At 40.5% G+C, this 19,370-nt stretch overlaps 1 protein-coding gene across 2 annotated transcripts in view; it reads right to left on the bottom strand.

The window, feature by feature from the left end:
- LRP6 (LDL receptor related protein 6) overlaps positions 1 to 17,734 on the bottom strand; it is a 133,882-nt gene extending 116,148 nt beyond the window's left edge. The window contains exons 1-2 of one of the 2 annotated variants that reach the window (XM_016156367.2): positions 17,510 to 17,734; positions 817 to 982 (exon numbers count right to left, since the gene is read on the bottom strand). In XM_016156367.2, coding sequence (XP_016011853.1) covers positions 817 to 871 — 55 coding nt within the window. In that variant the 5' untranslated portion in view covers positions 872 to 982; positions 17,510 to 17,734. Of the gene's footprint in view, positions 1 to 816; positions 1,151 to 17,509 lie in introns of those variants that run through there. The other variant, XM_016156368.2, reaches the window with a different exon arrangement.
- Between the last annotated feature and the right edge of the window lie 1,636 nt (positions 17,735 to 19,370).

Raw genomic sequence — 19,370 nt, 5'->3', positions numbered from 1 at the left:
AGAGTATATTATCTAGAACAACCTTTGTTATTTACCAAAGTGCCAAGCAGTCCCCAGGGGAACGCAGCAAATGATAACTTGAGTCCCAGGACAGGCTCCTTTTCGCACAGGGATGACTTTTCCTAGTTAGTGCCAACTGTACACTTGCATGCTCCGAAAATAGGGGCAAGTCCCGAACACCAGGGGTTAGAAGGGCAAGGTTTCTACTTTATTATAGGCTGAAGCTCAGAAGATTCCCAATGCTGAATCGCTCGACCTATAACCTCGGAGTCACTTTCCAACTGTGCTCTCACTCAGGATCATTATATCCCCGACGGAAGCCAATTATTAGTTGTAGCAAGGCCTGGAAAAATAGTAAGAGGTCTCCAAAAGTTCGCATAATTCTGAGACACGGGAAAGGTGGGAGCTTCGAGGGACAAGACCAATGTTAAAGCGTCTTGGGCTCAAATTCTTAAAGCCAAAATAGATACAAAGACCCTTCTCCCTGATGACTCCAGGCAGAGACACACAGACCCTCAGTCATTCCGACAGTATGGGGCTCCAGGGTTTTACCGAGACCAGCAGCCCTGACTAAGGCTCTGATTTGTCCCGATAAGGTCAGGAAACCTAGGCAGGGGTCTGCATTGTGGCCAGGCGGGGCGCACAGCCCCTTCTCCTGGGCCCCTTTCTCTCTCCTTCCCCACGAGCAGGCCTCTCCTCACTCCTCTTTCCCTTTTACTCCCTCTCTCCCTCCCCTCCCCCAGATACACACAAAACAAGGCCACCTCTCCCCCTCAAATCCCACCAACTTTGCCGTCCCCCTCGCATTCTTCCCACCTCTCAGGAGCACGCAGAAACTGCAGGCCAGGAGGCTCCTCAGGACGGCCCCCATCTTCCCTTCTGGCGTTCTCTTCTCTCACCGGCGAGGGGCAGCCACAAGAGGGGGAGGCGAGGAGCCGGGGCGGCCGCCGCAGCGGCAGGTCTGCACGCTCATGCTTCCCAGCTTTCCAGGGAGAGAAGAAAGAAAGAGGCACGTCAAGGCTCCGCGCGCGCCGCCGCCGCCGCCCTCTCTACCGCGCCGCTCTGGCCGGGGTTCGCGCGACGCCAGCGTCTGCTTCCATCCCGCCGTCTCCTCCCCCGGCGCGCCGCTTCCCCCGCGCAGCTCCTCATTCAGCCTCTTCCTCTCACGCAGCGGCGCAGGGATACAGTCTGTCCGCCACCTCCACGGCTCCCAACGAAATCTCCCTGCGCGCGGTCGAGCCCCGTCCCTTGAAGCCGCCTCCCTTGCAGTTATGAAAGAAAGTAAGGATGCATGCAGAGCCTCTGCTTGGAAACCCCGGGAGATGTGCAGGAGAAGAAGAGGAGAGCTGTAGGGGAAAGGCCGTCCGGCGGCGCATTCCAATGGGACTCTTTACCGGCCCTCCCCGCGGAGGGCGTGAAGCGACATCGAACAACATTGGTGCCGGCGTGGCCGGGACTACTTTCTGCGGCTCGGCCGGGCAGCCGCCTGCTCCGCTCTTTGTGCGGCTGCTACTGGCCGAGCCAGGTGGAGCTAAGGGTCCACGCCGGCTGCCACCTGGGCATGGGTTATGGGGGGCTGCAGGCCGGAGGCGGCTGAGCTGCGGCTCACGCTGAGGGAACCACGCGGATTATGACACGGGGCGATGGGCTCAATCTTCAGGATTGTAAATTGGTTTAAGTATTTGTTTAAGGAAAAACCAATGGTACTTAACACCAGCTTTAACCGTGAATCTGGTAAAGGATGTTCAAACGCCAACTCAAACCGAGATGGTTATTTTCTCCTGGCATCCCGGAACTACAGACTTGCCCCAGAATTAAATCCTACAGAACTAAAAATTTCTAAACTGGAAGATAAAATTCCAATATAAATGCGTCAGCACCTAAGACAGAGCAATGGGACAATTGGACGGGGCGTACTGGGGAGTTTACAAGTTGCGTTTAATAATGAATGTTTGGCATATTTTGGTGATAAATCCTCGGCTTAAAGAGAAAAGGATTCCCCCAGAATCTCAGCCTGATTTTCCCCAACCGCTACTGCTCCCGCTGCACTGGGCATTCAGCAGCAGTGGCCCAGACAGCCCGCTGAAATTAGGCTGCTGCAGTCTAGGAGGGCACACCAATAATGGAGCCCTCAAGTCCATTCTGCCAGCGGGGGACACATGGATGGTCAAGTGGAGCTACTCCAGCAACGTTACTAGTATCTCAGTAGTATTGGAGATCACTAAGTACTTGCATACACATTATCAGATTTGACATTCAAAACTACCCTGGGGTAAGGCGGGTTTTGTTACTCAGCCTCACTGCACACAGGGGGAAAATGAGAACCTGAGGAGTTCAATGATTTACCCGAGGCCACTCAAATACTGAACAGCAGGACCCAAACCCAAGCCAGGACTTCTAACTTCATTTTCCACCTTCCAAGAAATGCACCCTGAATGCATGTCTGTAAGTAAGTAGGAAGGCAGAAACAGCCAAATCATTTCTCCTAAATTCTCCTAAATTCCTAAGAAAGACTAGACACCATTGATTTAAATTACCTTATTCCAAAAACCATGTCAGTGCTCTGCAAGTTTTGTGTTCTGGACTCCTCAAAACACATAACTGAGAATCAGGTTTTTCCTGTGGAAATGCATTACTGTATGCATTACTGTGAAGCTACTGAGGCTGTGGAGACAGCGTGTTGTCAGTGATGAAGGCATGAACTTTGGAATGAGACATGGATGAGGATCAAACCCTACCGTTACTAGATTTCTAACTTTGGGCATGATATTTAAATGCACTGCACCTCAGTTTTCTCCTCTATAAAATGAGGATAATGCTTCCTTCCGGCATGTAAGAGAGATTAAATTAAATAATATATGTAAACTATTCAATATATAATAGGTGCTGAATAAATGACAATTTCCTTTCTCAAATCCTTCAAGGTAAATAGTGTCATAGTAACTTGGAATCTTGGGAAATAATGGAAAAGAGACAAAAATTACATGCTCAAAATATTTGTTGCGAAATTATTTATAATTGGAGGTAGATAGCCATGAAGCTAACGAAACTTAACCTTCAGGACCTCTCACTTTCCCAAGCAGCTTCCAGAGCCCAGGGAGGGACCCTAAAAATGTGGTCACATGGGCCTATTTGCAAAAGTAAGATGACTTTGTATTCTTTTTTTTAAAACATCCCACAAAACTGGTATCTCTTCCTATTTATAATAGAAAAATAAATACAACCTAAGTCTGTAGTCATCTCTAAGGGGATGAAATACAATGCTGAAAAATCATAATTCGGAGGACTATGCAACAGTGTTGAAAAATGTTTATAGTTAGCTAAACTTAAAAACATGTAAGTTCATGTCTTTTAATTACAGCTATGTGAAGTATAAATATATACACATATACATGTTACATATTTATATATCATATATAGATACATAAATATATATCTCATATCTGAGCAAAGACAAAGTAAATTCACTAAAACAAGCATTAGGATGGTGAAATAAAATGAGATTTACTTTACTTTTATGTTCTTAAATTTCCTTTAATGCTTTATTTTTTTTTACAAAATTTCTAAAGATACTTAAGTGAAAATCTCTATCTTAAGCTTAAGCCCTAGCCTGGACACTATTCTCACTACTTAACTAGTTTATTTTTCCATTATGCAAGTGCCTATTAAATATTCAATTGCAGTCACTGTGTTAAGTGTTGGATATACAAAGATGAGATTAATCATAGTCCTTACCCTCAAGGAGCTTACAACCTAGTTTGGAAATACTAATTAATAAAATAAATAATTAAATGTTAAAATTGCTATGGTGCAGGAATGTACCATATTAACAAGAAACTCGAGTGCAGAAGCACTTAAGTCTGAAGAATTTAAAGAAAGGAAAAAAACACTAGAGCTGAGGCCTGAAATATAAGTCGGAGTTTGTCAGGCCAGCAAGACTGACAAGAAATTCCAAGCAGAAGGATAGCAGGTGCAAAGGCACTGAATTATGATAGACCTCTCGGCATGTCAACAATTTGAAAGTAGACCCATATAGCTGAAGCGCAGGTTGGTTTTAGAGAATATCAGAAAATGAGTCAAGACCATTAAGTAGGTATTGGATAATAGTTTCATTAAGCCATGCTAAGAAGTTCAGATTTGAACCTCTTGACAATATGGACAATAAATGATTTTTCTCACTGATTTGCATGTTGAATTAGTTTCCCTGGCAGCAGTGTGGATAATACAAGGGAGGCAAGGCAAAAACTTGGAAGACCAGTGAGAAGTTATTTTTAGTCCATCAAAAAGGATTGTGAGGACAGCAGCACTGGGGACCAAAAAGAAATAATAGATTTCAGGAATATGAGATTGAAACAGCAGGACTTAGTAACCTATCAGATGTGAACAGAGAGAAAGAGAAAGAGAGAGAGAGAGAAGAGAGAAGATGAATTTCCAGATTTCTAAGTTATGTACCCCAGTGAATGCGAGTCTCATTTACTAAGAAATGCATAAGGAGTATTTCAAGAGTGGGTAATGATAAGTCAAACAATGGGTCTTTAAATTGGTGGTGTCTATAAAACATCCAGCTGAAGATATTCAGTAGACAGTTTTGATATAGAAGTTTGAACTCAGGAGATGAATGGAAAACACAGCTATCAGTGATGATTGTGGAGCTCATATACCACACAACCCAGGGGACACATCGTTGAATGTTGAACAGTGATTGAATAGTTATTACCACAATTTTCTGCACAGTGACAGTAAGGTTTCTTCAGGAAAGGAAACCTTGTTCTAATTCAGGTGAAATCACTTTTTGGCCACATCCTTGGTAGGCAGAGACCACATTTGAAACCATAAGCATACCTAAAACGAAAATGGAGATTTAGTGTAAATAGAAAAGTGAGCCATGGTAGAACCATGTGGTATACAAGTATCTAGGAACAAACAGAAGAAAAGCTTTGGAAAGAAACCAAAATGAGGCAGATGGAAAACTGGTTTAAAGTCTTGCCACTCGAGGAGGCATGGTCAGCAATGACAAATACAGTGTGCTGTGGAGAAGTCTGCTAAGAGAAACACTGAAAAGAGGCCATTGTGACTTATAACTTCCCAAAAGGTCATCCATGGGACCATACATTATATCAATATTTGAGGAAAGCAATCTACTTTCAATGAGTAAAATATACACACCTTTCTAAAAAGAATCTCACATCTTGGAATTTATCCACAAAAACAAAAGTTTATAGACATATATACATATGGGTATTTATTACAATATTGTTTGTACTGGGAAGTAAACACAACAAAAAACATGCCTACAAATATCTAACCAATGTACTATATACTCAAAACTAATAATAAAATTTTTTAAATGCCTACATATATGGCAGTTTTGTATGGTTCAATCTAATCAAAAGAACCTGAATGCACTTCAGTAGGAATTAGTTGAATAAACAATGGCATGTCCATATTGTGGAATATTATACAGCTATTAAAAAGGATTATGTAGATTTATTTCTATTGATTTAGAAATAAATCTTGAGTATTGTTAACTGAAAAGCAAGTTAGAGAATAACGTGTATGTCGTGATGGAAATTTTGTTTAGACGGAAAGAAGGAATGAAGGGAGGGAGAAAGGGAAGAGAAAAAAAGAAATCTTATGCAGTTAAATATGTGTCTGTTTTGGATTTGGATGGGCAATGCAAAAAATATGAATGATAAATGTAAAATTGTTAAGCGTGGACCCTCAGGAGTGTTCTTATAAGAGAGAGACGCTTAATTCTACTTTAGACTCTTTATTATTTGAAATACTATGAGGACCGTTATTTTTTAATTCAAATGACTGGGATTTTTTTTCAATCACAAACTTAAAGTGAACAAAATAGTCATTGGTAACTTTCGCCAAAGCAATTTCAGCAGAGTTATGAGAGCCAAAGCAAGAGTTGCAGTGAATTGAGAAATTAATGGAAACAGGGAGGGAGGCCAGCGGTTTTTCCAGAATTTTGTTGTTGAAAGCAAGAGAGCACTTGGGTGGCTGGAAAGGAATTTGGAGGTGGAGGAATGGGGGATTGACTTGGTTAGGGTTGACCGTACTTTATTTTTAAGTTTAAGAGGAATACGATCATATTTATAACCTGAAGTAAACGGTCTAATAAAGAATGAGGAAAGAAAAGTGATCTGGAGACTTCCCAGAGGATCTGGAACCCAGCAGATGGATTGACCTTGGATGGGAAGAGGAGGAGGACTGCCACTCCGAGACAAGGGGAGAATGAGTGTGCCTAATCAAAGGGTGTTGAAGTTTCGGCTCTCTTCCTCCCTCCCCTACTCTCACAGACTTCTTCCAGAGGCCCTAGGAGTTAAGTCCAGTGATTTAACTAGGTCATATTAGATGTGCAAGGGATTTATTGAGGGAGTGTGATAGCCTCCAACATGGCCCCCAATGGTTCTCACCTCTTGGTAGTTACACCCCTGTAAACTACTCTCTCCTGAATAGAGTTGACCTATTGCCACAGTGACGGAGTGTGACTTTAAGATTAGACAATAAAAGATATAGTGGCTTCTGCCTTCTTCTCTTGGAGCATTTACTATAGTAGGGAAATCATCTGCCATGTCTCAGGAACACTCAAGTAGCCCTATGGAGTGATCCATGTGGTAAAGCCTGAGATCTCCTGCCAACAGCCAGGTGAGCCATCTTGGAGGTAGCTCCTCCAGGATGGAGACTGTGCTGTGGTGTAGCTGTGCTGTGGCTGACATCTTGACAGATTCCAGACTTGCTAATCTGTTCCCAAATTCCTAACCCACGGAAACTGTGAGATAATAAACATTTATTTTGCTTTAAGCCGTTATATTCAGGAAGTAATTACTACACAGTGATGGGTAACTAATACAAATAGGAAACAAGAGAGAAAGATCCTTCAGACTGTAATGTAGCCTAACATTCATAGAAGAAGAAAAAGAAGGAAAGGCTGGAGTAGGAAAGGTCTTGGACAGCAGCACAAGATGGATTTACCAGGTAGATGGAGACTTCCCAAACCAAAGTTGCCCACTGAAGAATTCCTGTGTCTTGCCAGACTGGGCCTACTCCAGTACTCCTGCTATTCTCAGGCATCAACTGGGAGTACTCATTGGAAGGTATAGCCTCAGGGCAAACAGGGCAATAGATTCAGTGGGCAGTAGTTGAGACCGCCAGTCAAGTATACTCCCTGTAGCAGGAGATCTGAGTGACGCATTGTTATAGCTGCCACAGCAAGCCTGGAAGTGTGACAGCCTGGTAACAATGAGCACAGCTAGAGTTAAGATCTTGACTACTAACTAACATCTTTCCTTCGAAAGAAACTAGAGCTTCTTAGAGAAATGGCTGATACCTCATCTGGGGTAGAGAAAGTATGAGTCCAGAGCACCTTGTTGTGACAGAGAGCAAGGAAGGGCTCAAGGAATGACGGGAACATGTCAAAAAACATAGAAGCCATCTTGAAGGGACTTCTACTGGCCAAATCAGGAACAATTTGAGCATCAAAATTAAAAATGACAGTAAAATACTATAACTCATTGAATAAAATAGGAAATGATGAGTACAAACATACATGAATAAATGAGTACGTCAAAAGTTTGATGAGGAATGGGATGTTAACATGGATTTGAGAAGAAAGAGTATGTTCCCAGAGAATATGCCTAGCAAGTGCCACCTTAATCAAGGAATCACAGAGAATGTCATTAGTAAGGGTACAAACTGACAGGATATAATGAGAAAAAAGCAGCATCCTTCTATGATATCCTTGCAACCAAAGTTGTTTAACCTGAAACTAATCACAAGAAAACGCCAGTAAACCCCGAATGAAGAGACAAGATACAAAATAACTGGCCAGTCTTCTTCAAAAGTGTCATAGTCATGAAAGTCAGGGAAAAATTGAAACTGAGGAAGACTAGAGAGACATGACAACTCAATGCAATTGAACTAGATCCTGAACTAGACCTGCTGCTATAAAACATTTCATTGAGACAATTTACAAAACTTGAGTCGAGTCTGAGGTTTAGATAGTAGTCATGTATTGGTGTTAATTTTCTGATTTTAATGGTTGCACTGTGATTATGTAGGACTAAAAGGGATCTGGGAATGGTGGGACATCAGGTCTATACTTACTTTCAAATGATTAAGGACAAAAAAATACTTAATACTGTACTTAACTTTTTTTGAACTTTTTGAATGTTTCAAAATAAAAAAGAAATAAAAGTACTTATGTGATTTAAAGATAAAGGTGTTATAAATATAAGGTTTTACTATATAAATCCAGAGAGCCTTTTAACATTTTTCAACTTGATAAGTAACTACCCTTTCTTTTCTCCCCATCCAAGATTATTGCAATTCATTCACAAGACTGAATGGAATCTCAGCATTTAAATGCCTAATCGCTTTATTTCATCTTTGGCACAAATGAACTGGATTTCCCCACATGTATGAGTCACCTGATAACAAATTTCCCAGCTTATGTAGGTTTGAAATTGCACTATTAGTAAAGCAGCATTGTGACTTGTGTTTCAGATTCAGGACTTAGAGTAACAATGTGTTACTCTAGCATGCATCTTCTTTCTCAACATATACCTTTTCTTTCACGCAGTAAAGGTTTTCTGACGTTGAGAAGTTTGCATGCAGCTATGCCATACATAATAAAGACTTGCCCCCTCTTCTCACTCCCAGGAAATCACACAGCTTGATGTGTTTTTAGCTTTAATCTGAATTGTAAAACGGCATCGGTTCAGTTTTCCCACAAAGTAAAACAAAAGAAATATGCAATTGGTATTTTGGGAGCATATATCCAGATAAATAAATCATGGTCCTCACCTTGTCCTCTCCACCCCCTTGCCATTTCTGAGAGGAGAGATAAAGGGAAACACTGCCATCAGTGGAGGAGATATTCTTTTTCCTTTACCATCGTCAGAATCTATTCAATTTGGAGGCATATGATCCAAATTTGTGCCTTAGAGATAAAAGAGGAAAAAAAACAGTCCCCCCAAAATTTACTTAATCTGAAATGTTTAAGCAGATTTCCTAGATTAGTGTTTCTCAAGGGTGGAGAAAGGGGAGCAGATTTGTTCCCTCTCCCAGACTTTTGGCAATGTCATAGAGACATTTTAGGTTGTCCAAAGCAGGAGTTAGAGATACTACTGGCATCTCATGGATTGAGGCCAGGGAACAGTCCCCACAACAAAGGCCTGTTAGTGACAGGATTGAGAAACCCTGTCCAAGATGAAAACAAAGAGAAAGGAATGGGAAGGAAACAACATACCAAAAAGCACACACACATAACACAAATTTTTTTTTTTAAACTAATAATCGAACTATGACTTTCACATAGATTTATAAAGATACAGATTTTTAGGGATTAAGTTCCTATTTCGTGGCCTTTTAAGATATAATTGAGAGGCAGTTAAGGCCATTTTGTGTTTTCCCGTGACCTACTGAGGACACAAAGATGGATAAAGCTCTCCCCTCCCTAGAGGAGCTAAACGTTTTTAGTGGTGGAGATACCTTTAAATAAAGAATTATACTACAAAGAGCAAGATCTGAAAGGGCAAGTGAAAGATTTATCACGGATCTTCTCTAAGCCAAGCATTTCTGCTTATCTTGAGTAATTCTCATACTAGCTCTCTCCAGTGATTATTATTCCCATTTCTCTCTCTCTCTCTCTCTCTCTCTCTCTCTCTCTCTCTCTCTCTCTCTCTCTCTCTCTCTCTCTCTCTCTCACACACACACACACACACACACACACACACACACACCAAAACAAACAAAACAAAACAAAACAAAAAACAAACAAACAAAAAACCATGAGATTAAGAACAAGTGCTAACAGGTATGTGCCAGGTACTGTTCTCAGTGTTTTTTTACATATTAACTCATTTTATCCTCACAACTATCCTATGAGGTGGATTAATATCATTATCCTCATTTTACATATGTGGATACTACAGAACCAAGAGTTCAGTTTAGAGTCCCACAGCCAGGCTGTGAGGTTCCAGAATCTATACTCTTCACAGTCCCCTCCAGTGCCTCTCTTATGCCTTGCCCAAAGAAGTAAATGGCCGATCTGGGTGTAAAAGCCAGTGTGTGATGGAAAACCCATTGCTCACATCTGCTATACAGCATTACATATTGCCCCCTGCCCCGGGAAAGTGCCCAAGGTGCTATGGGCTCACTGATGCCTGCCTGGGTTTGAATGAGAAAGACAAAGCAGAATTCACATTGAAGCTAGCATCTGAATCCATTTGGGAAGTCTAAGGAGGAAAGTCAGGGAAAGGGACAGCCCAGGCAAGAAGAGAGCAGGATAAATTCCATTACAGCTAGCAGTTTGTTATGGTTGGAATGCAGTGTATGGGGAAAGGACTAAGAGAACCTGGAGAGGTAAATAGCGACCAGATCAAGAAGTATGAGCTTTGTTTCATAAGCAACAAGGAATTGTTAAAAGGCCAGAACAAGGGCATGATCTGACTTGATATCAACGTTTAGAATTGTATTTTGGGATCTAGAATAAATCTCTTCCATTCCTTTCTGACCCTTTGCCCACCTGTTTCTCCTTTCAGTCCCACTTTAACTGGTTTAAATGTTTGTGGTACGGGAGAAGAAAAGGAAGACTCTGAACTGCTCCTCCCCTAGCAATTCTCCCCAGCAACTCTCAACCCCACTCAAGCCAGCTGATGGACAGGAGTTGTTAATGATGACAGTGCTGGTGAAAGGCAGCAGGCAATGTGACGCAATTATAACCAAAATTGCACCCTCTAGATTGATGTGGTTGGATATACTTTGAGTGTGGCAGTGGTCCTATTAGTAACACTCATATAGTGCTTTATAGCTTACCAAGCTTTTTCACATGCACTTTGTCGTTTGATCATCAAAACAAACCAAGGAGGTAGGTATTACTCCATTTCACAGATGTGGAAGTTGAAGTTTACAGGGCGTGTGTGAGTAAGCAGAAACAATGAACACAAAACTCCAAGCTTCAAGACCTAGCCTTCTCCTTGGCTTCCTGCCTTCCTCTTTTTTTTAATTTATTTATTAACGATGTCTTTTTATATGTGCTTTAATTTCCCCTCTTGTGTGGGACAGCAAAAGCCAGGAGATTTGAGTCTGCCTTCCTTTCTCTTGTTGAGGCTTAGCCCACTTGGGCACCTCTACTTGCTGATGAAGCCCTGTAAGATTTTCCCAATACAGTAGTCTCCCCTTAGTTGAGGTTTCAATTTCTGTGTGTTCAGTTACCTGTGGTCAACTGTAGTCCTCTAATACTAAATGGAAAATTTCAGAAATAAACAATTCACAAGTTTTCAATGTAATGTCATTCTGAGATACACGATGAAATTTTGCACCATCCTGCTCCATCTTACCCAGGACATGGATCATCCCTTTGTCCAGAGTATCCACGCTGCACATGCTCCCCACCTGTGAGTGCTATTCACTCAGTTATCGAATTGACTGTCATGGTATGGCAGTGGTTGTGTTCCAGTAACCCTTATTTTACTTGCTAATGTCTCATTCACCTACTTCCTCTCATCACGTAGGTCTGTACCATCTCACATTATCACAATAAGGGTGAATACAGTACAGTAAGATATTTTGAGAGAGAGACCACATTCACATGATTTTTATTACAGGATATTGTTACAATTATTTTATTTTATTATAAGATGTTAATCTCTTATTATGCCTAGTTTATAAATTACATTTTATCATAGGTAGATATGTATAGGAAAAAACGTAGTATGTATAAAGTTCAGTAAGATTTCACTCTTTTTTATGGCTGAGCAATAGTCCAACATATATATATGTATCACTTCTTTATCCAATTATCTATTGATAGGCATAATCTTTTGATTTCTTCCTTGATCTCATTGTTAACCCATTCATTGTTTAGTAGCATGTTATTTAGCCTCTATGTGTTTGTATTTTTCAGTTTTTTTCTTGTAATTGATTTCCAGTTTCATAGCATTATGGTTGGAGAAGATATGATTTAAATCTTAAATTTATTGAGACTTGTTTTGTGGCCTAATGTGGTATATCTTGGAAAATATTCTATTTGCCTTAAAAAGAATGTGTATTCTGTTGCTTTTGGAGTGAAATGATCTAAAGTATCAATTAAATTCATCTGGTCTAGGCTGCTGTTTCCTTGTTGACTTTCTGTTTGGAAGATCTATTTATTAATGTTAATGGGTGTTAAAGTCTCCTACTATGAATGTATTACTGTCGATCTCTCCCTTTATGTTGGTCAATATTTGCTTTACATTTTTAGGTGCTCCTTTGTTGGATGCATAAATGTTTACAAGGGCTATGTCCTCTTGTTGGGCTGACTACTTTATCATGAAAAGTCCTTCCTTGTCTCATATTATAGCCTTTGTTTCAAAGACTATTTTTTCTGTTATAAGTATTGCTACTCCAGCTCTTTTTCATTTCCATGTGTATGAACCATTTTTCTCCATCCCTTTACTTTCAGTCTGTCTATGTCTTTCAATCTGAAGTGAGTCTCTTGTAGGCAGCATGTGTATGGGTCTTGTTTTTTTTCATCCATTCAGTTACCCTAGGTTTTTTGATTGAAACATTTAATATATTTACATTTAAAGTGATTATTGATAGGTACATAGTTATTGCCATTTTATTATTCATATTATGTCCCTTTCTCCCCATGCCCTTCTTCTTCTTAAAGAAGTCCTTCTAATATTTCCGGTAATACTAGCTTGGTGGTGATGGACTCCTTTAGTTTTTTCTTGTCTGGGAAGATCTTTGTTTCCCCTTCAATTTTAAATGATAGCCTTACTGGGTAGAGTAACCTTGGTTGTATGTCCTCACTTTTCATCACTTTGAATATTTTGTGCCAATCCCTTCTGGCCTGCAAAGTTTCTGTTGAGAAGTCAGCTGTCAAGAAGTCTTATGGGAGCTCCCTTGTAGGTAACTAAATGCCTCTCTCTTACTGCTTTAAAGATTCTCTCTTTGTCTTCAACTTTTGACATTTTAATTATGATGTGTCTTGGTGTGGTCCTCTTTGATTTAATCTTGTTTGGGATTCTCTGAGCTTCTTGGACATGTCTGTCTTTTCTTCGCCAGCTTAGGGAAGTTTTCAGTCATTATTTTTCCAAATAGGTTCTCATTCCTTTACTCTCTTGCTTCTCCTGGTACTCCTGTGATGTGAATATTGTTACGCTTGATGTTGTCCCAGAGGTACCTTAAACAATCTTCATTTTTTAAAATTCCTTTTTCTTTTTGCTGTTCTGATTAAGTGTTTCCTGCTACTTTGTCTTCCAATTTCCTGATTCAATCCTCTGCTTTACCTAATCTGCTGCTGATTCCTTTTAGTGCATTCCTCATTTCAGTTATTGTATTCTTCATTGCTGGCTGGTTATGTTTTATGCTTTCTGCCTTTTATTATGCTTACTCTTTCATTGTTGAAGTTCTCGCTAAGTTCCTTAAGCATCCTTATAACCAGTGTTTTGAACTCCGTATCTGGTAATTTCTTGCCTCCATTTTGTTTAGGTCTTTTTCTGGAGTTTCCTCCTATTCTTTCATTTAGAATATATTTCTCTGTTTTCTCATTTTGGCTGTCTCTCTGTGTTTGTTTCTATGTTTAGGTAGATCTTCTATGTCTCCCAGTCTTGCCAGAATGGTCTTATGTAGTAAGTATCCCTGATCGCCTAAGCCAGGAGTTCCAGGAATGTCTCTTGTGTAGGTTGTATGTTCCCTCCTGTTGTAGTTGAGCCTTGATTGCTGTTGGCATGTCAGTGGGTGGGTTTGAGCCTCAAGCTGACTGGTTGTGATTATTGGCCAGGACCACAGCATATAAACTGCTGGGCAAGAGCTGACCCCATGGAATGAATTTGCCCCAGTGGGCTCTGGTGCCTGCTGAGACCACCATTTGGGTATGCTGCTTGTGGTGTTAATTGGGTAATGCTCTGTTGTGGTCTGAAACTGGCCACCTGGTTTGTTGGTTCTGGGGCCTCTTGGGAGGCATTCCCATGCAGGCCAGGATCAGCTGCTGATTGTGACTGGGCCAACACTACCTGATAAGTGTTACAAAGTGATCGTGGTCAGTTACTACCTGTGTATGGGAGATGTATGGGAGAGGCCATGCTGTAAAGCAAGGCTGGCTGTTACCAGTGCCCTGCCTGGGGCTGCTTAGCTATAGGCGCAGGGACCTTTAGGCCTGTTGCCACCTGCTGGCTATCTCTAAGGGTCAGCTGCTGAAAGAGCCTCAGGCGGTAGTCAAGTTGTCGCAGGCTGAGTCTCGGGAGATTACCAGGGTGGAGGTGAGTGGTGTCCACTGGTTAATGCAGATTCAGATTTGGTGCCAGTGCTGAGCCTGGGGCCTCTCAGTAAAAGATACGTAGCACACCAAGGCCAGCCATCACCTGCCTGGGGCCTGTAGACCTTTGAGAGTCTTTAGAATGACTACAGTGTGTAACGGGGCTGACTACCTGCTGCTGAAAGAGTCTCTTGCAGTGTGCAAGTTGGTAAATCATCTTTTTTTATCCTAGTTTCTAGTAAAATTCCTGGCATATAATCATCAGGTAATAAAGGTCTGTGAACAGATCAAATGGTGCTAGAATTCTGTAAAAATTTTTCTCAATTTCCTTCCACAGGCTTCTTGCAAGAGAGAATAGGTTCCCTCAGGGCAGTGCATTAGAAGGCTCAAGAAGTAGACAGAGGTGAGGCTGGGCCTTCTATGCTAAAGGGTACAGACTTCCATGGTTTAGCAGTTGAGAGTCATTAATGGAAATTTTCCTGTGAACTAAAGCATAGTCTTGGCAGGAAAAAAAGAAATGTAGGTAAACAGACCAGCTAGAATAGAAACAATGATGATACACGAAAGACCTTCTAGTTTACCAAGAGTTCCAGACACCTTCCTTAGGGCCAGAAGCGCCTCAACGTGTGAGTATACTTGAGCCCACAGGTGTACCTGGCTGGAGTGGGCATTAAAGAACAAAGTAGGAAATATTTTCTGACAGGAAGAACTCAAATAGTTTAACTGCAGAGGTATGCATACGGGTAGATTGTGTATAAACAATTTCCTAACACAGTGAGCCTTAAACATGCATGCATCAGAATCACCTACAGAGCCTGTACACATGCAGATTGCTGAGTCCCATCTCCAGAGAGTCTGATTCAAAAGGTTAGGGGTAGGCTTGAGAATTTGTATTTCTAACAGGTTCCCAAGTGGTGCTGCTGATCTGGGGCCAATACTTTGAGGACCACCACCCTAACACCCTTTCCACATCTTTCTCTTCAGCAGATAATCTTGCAAGTCCTTTACCTAGGCAAGCAAGATTCCCTGTGATCCAAAATTTACCTCTCTCCTTGCTGTCAACACCCCTCATTCTTTTACTGACTCATTCTCCTCTTGACATTCTCAGATCTATAGTATGGAGGATGGAGGGAAGTAGGACAAAAATGTGTTACTATAACAAAGCTACTCTTTAACCATCATTCTATTTCTGTCTTTTTCTTGCAAACTTTTAGAATTGTTGATATTGACCACATCCATGTCTTCACCATTCATACTCTTTAACATCCTGTAATCTTTTTTCTACCCTTGTCTACCACTCTTCTGTTCATAAAGATTAGTTATAACTTTATGATTACCAGATCCAGTTGTTGTCGAACTTATTATGTGTCACAGATTTGATATTGTCAACCACTTGTACTCAAAATTTATAGGAAAAACTCTATGTTAAGATCATTTTCTGTATGTCCTATCTCTTTATTAACCCATTTTGCTTCTCCTTACTAATGCTACTTTATCCCTCGTAATATTCTTGGTTAGTACTTACCCAAATATCCCTTGCTAATGGAACCCCATTTTGGTTCAGGCATCCAGGTTATGTAAGTCCCTTCCTATTTCCAGGGTATAGACCATGATCAATTTAAGCCAACATATTATAGTAGCCTCCCATTATTTGCAGGGGGTACATTCCAAAACCCCCAGTGGATGTCTGAAACCACAGATAGTGCCAAACACTAGATATACCATTGTTTTTTCCTATATATACATACCTATCATAAAGTTCAATTTCTAAATAAGGCACAGTAAGAGATTAACAACAACTAATAATAAAATAGAATAATTGTAACAATATACTGTAATAAAAGTTGTGTGAATGTGATCTCTTTTTTTACAAAATATTGTATTATACTGAACTCGGCCTTCTCCTTGTGATGATGTGAGATGATAAAATGTCTTAATAAGTCAAGAATTTTTACCCTATCCTTGAAAAAAAGCACTTTACAGCTTCTCTTTGGCCTACTGGAACTGCCAGCATCACTACCCCTGTGCTTTGGGACCATTATTAAGTAAACTAAGGGGTACCCCAACACAGACACTGTGATACGACAGTCAATCTGATACCCTAGTTACTAAGTGACTAATGATCAGGAAGCGTCTACTAGTGTGGATACACTGGACAAAGGGATGATTCACGTCCACAGGTAGGACAGAGCAGGATAGTGCAGGATGACGAGAGATTCCATCACCTCAGAACGGCACCCAATTTCAAACTGATAAATTGTTTATTTCTGGAATTTTCGTTTAACATTTTCAGACTGCAGATGACCATGGATAGGTAAGTGAAACTGTCGATAAGGAGTTACTACCATAATCCCTTTGCCCAGTACCATTGATTAGTTTAAAGGCCAGTGTATGGCTTATACGGGCCAATGAGATAAAGAAGAGTTTGGTGGGGGATCCTGGGAAGTATTTTTCTCCTTTAGAAAGAGAGAAGCTCAAGGAAAGATAACTATTCCTTCCTTGGAGACAGTTTATGTGAAGAGGTAATACTTGAAGTTGCGTCAACAAGTCTATTACCATGAAGAGTTGCATCTGAGCACCTCTTCATGAAAATGTGAAAGCAGAAATTTGTAAAGCATCTAGGTTATCAACAACATTGTTTTGCAACCAAATGAACCAAGTCAGGAATTATCTACCTTCAGACTTCTTGCTATGTGAAATAATAAACCCCTATTTAGCCCAAGCTAGTGCTTCTTTTGAAACTTTAACGTGCATATAAGTCACCAGGGGGATTTTGTTAAAATGCACATTCTGATTTAGGCTTAGGGTGGAGCATACATTCTACATTTCTAGCAAATTCCCAAGCAACATTGATGTTGTTGATTCAAGGGCCATATTTTGAGTAGCAAAGATCTAAGCTATTTTAGTCAGGCATTCTGTTATTTGTAGTCTACTACATCCTGACACATCTCTAGTATCTACATACTACTCTAACACAGATTAATTAAAAAAAAGAAAAGAGAAAAAAAAAGCTTAAAGCCCAATATTAAAGGAAAGGATATTTTGTACCCTAGTGTCCAAGTAGAAATGTTCTGACCTGTTACTTGTATTTAATTAATTAGCGCCAAGTAAGTGACCTTTGTCGTGGCAATCGCCTACTAGGCTTCAGGTGTCCCTAGAACCTCGCGCAGGACTTGGATCTTATAATTAAAGACGCTGGAGGAAGAATACAGACCATTCAAGATCGCGGTTGCACACGAACACTTTATCACTCACAGCTAGATTTCCGGGTTCAGCTCAAGAGTAGGGCCCCGTGGTCGTTCTCCTTGGTGTCGGCTGCAGCCTCAAGTCAGGTCTCTTGACACAAACTCTCCGCCTGTCAGTGTTGGAGCATGTAGTTCCAAAGTGCTGAAGTGCTGTAGTGCTGCTGTGCTGTTTTCTCTGCCCCACTCTTTATGCCATTCCTCAGACACCTCCTTATCTTCTCCACCACACGCAAGCATTACCTGGTTGCATGTTATGAGCAAGAGAGCAAGTGGGCAACCTAAGTATTTTCTTATGCTGACACTCTTACTGACATCAGCGGGCAGTCTGCTTATCTGTCTCACACAGTCAGTACACACAGTTAAGTAAATGTTTTTGTTTCACACAGTTAAGTAAATATTTTGGTATACACAGTTAAGTAAGTATTTTGCTTCCTTATACACCTGGGTATATGCTAGATGAGGATAGCTGATTTTTGGTATTGTTGCATTTGGGTGGCCATGGAGGATGTTGGGGGACTAATTTTTTCTCTCTTTTTAGGTAGACTCCTGAAAAATATTTCTCTTACTGTTTTGTTTTGTTTTTTAATAAAGAAACCTAATTTCTCCTTGATTTTTTTCCCCCACTAGAGTTAAAAATAGCATGAATCTATTTATTTAGTGCCAATTTCCCTTAGGATGTCTGCAGATGTTAACAGATACTTCAAAGTCGATAAAGGAACCTCAGATTTTCACATTGCAGTGGGTGGGGAATGGAAGGCCCTTGATCCCTATTAACTAATTTAGTTGGGTAGCATCACTGTTGTTTTCACTGCTAAGAAAATTTTCTCCTAATGAGAATATAAATATTTTAATTTTAACGGCAGTTTTATATCTACAGTAAACTCATAGGCATTAATTCATTCACTACCAAAATGTTTACTTCTCAGAAGTCAAACACACTGGCTATTTATCAGGATACATTTGATGTAAGAATGAATTAAACTGGCTGAAAAAGGAAAATTACACCTATTTACAACTGCAGAGAGGATGTCATCAGAGTGCATATTTATTACCATTCCTGATTATTGATATTAGAGCAGGAAATTCATTTATTGATTCATTAAAAATATTAGCTGAGCACCTCTTGTACATAGCACTTAGATAATAAGGGTAAATACTAAAAAATAGAACTAGAAGTCGGTTACATTTAAGAGACATGTAATGTAGTTGAAGACATTAGACATGTGTATAGAAAAAAACTAGTTTATATTGGAAAACAATGACACAAGAGATTTTTCGAGAAGCAGAGTGCCTGCCAAGTGGAGGGACAGAAAGCACTAGGAGTTCACAGGCATTAACTCCTTCAGCAGTTTGATTTCATGGAGCAGGGAAGAGTCCCTCCGAAGATGTTTGAGAAGGAGAGAAGTGGAAGAGTCTACCTGATCACAATATAAAAAGGGAGTGGGTAATAGAGGGGAGAAGAATGTTCTATTCAAGGGAGACTGAAGAGCAAACATATGTCCAGGGACCATTGAATAGGCCAATCTGACTGGAGCAGAGATTTCAGATGGTGGAAAGTAAAGAAGTCATATTTTAGTACTGTTAGAAAATATCTAATATTTCCTCAACAAGTCTCCTGGAAGAAATCAGGATTGGAAGTTTAGTTTGATTGATCAGCCTCCAGTAAAGTTGAAAATGCACATATTATATGTACTGGTCAGTATCTTCCAAGAAAGAGAATGTGCTCTCACCCTGGTCACTGAGGACAGTTTAATAAAAGAATCATTTCCAAAAACACGGATAGCGTTAATGGAAACTTTAACAAGCAACAAGGACAGCGATAGCAGGGGAGCTTGGGGGATGCCATCGCTACCTCCGGGACTGAAAGGACA

The sequence above is a fragment of the Rousettus aegyptiacus genome, unplaced genomic scaffold (genome assembly GCF_014176215.1).
Source record: "Rousettus aegyptiacus isolate mRouAeg1 unplaced genomic scaffold, mRouAeg1.p scaffold_m13_p_2, whole genome shotgun sequence".
Lineage (NCBI taxonomy): Eukaryota > Metazoa > Chordata > Mammalia > Chiroptera > Pteropodidae > Rousettus > Rousettus aegyptiacus.
Note: the sequence above shows the minus strand (reverse complement) of the source record. Positions and strands in the feature narration are given on the sequence as shown.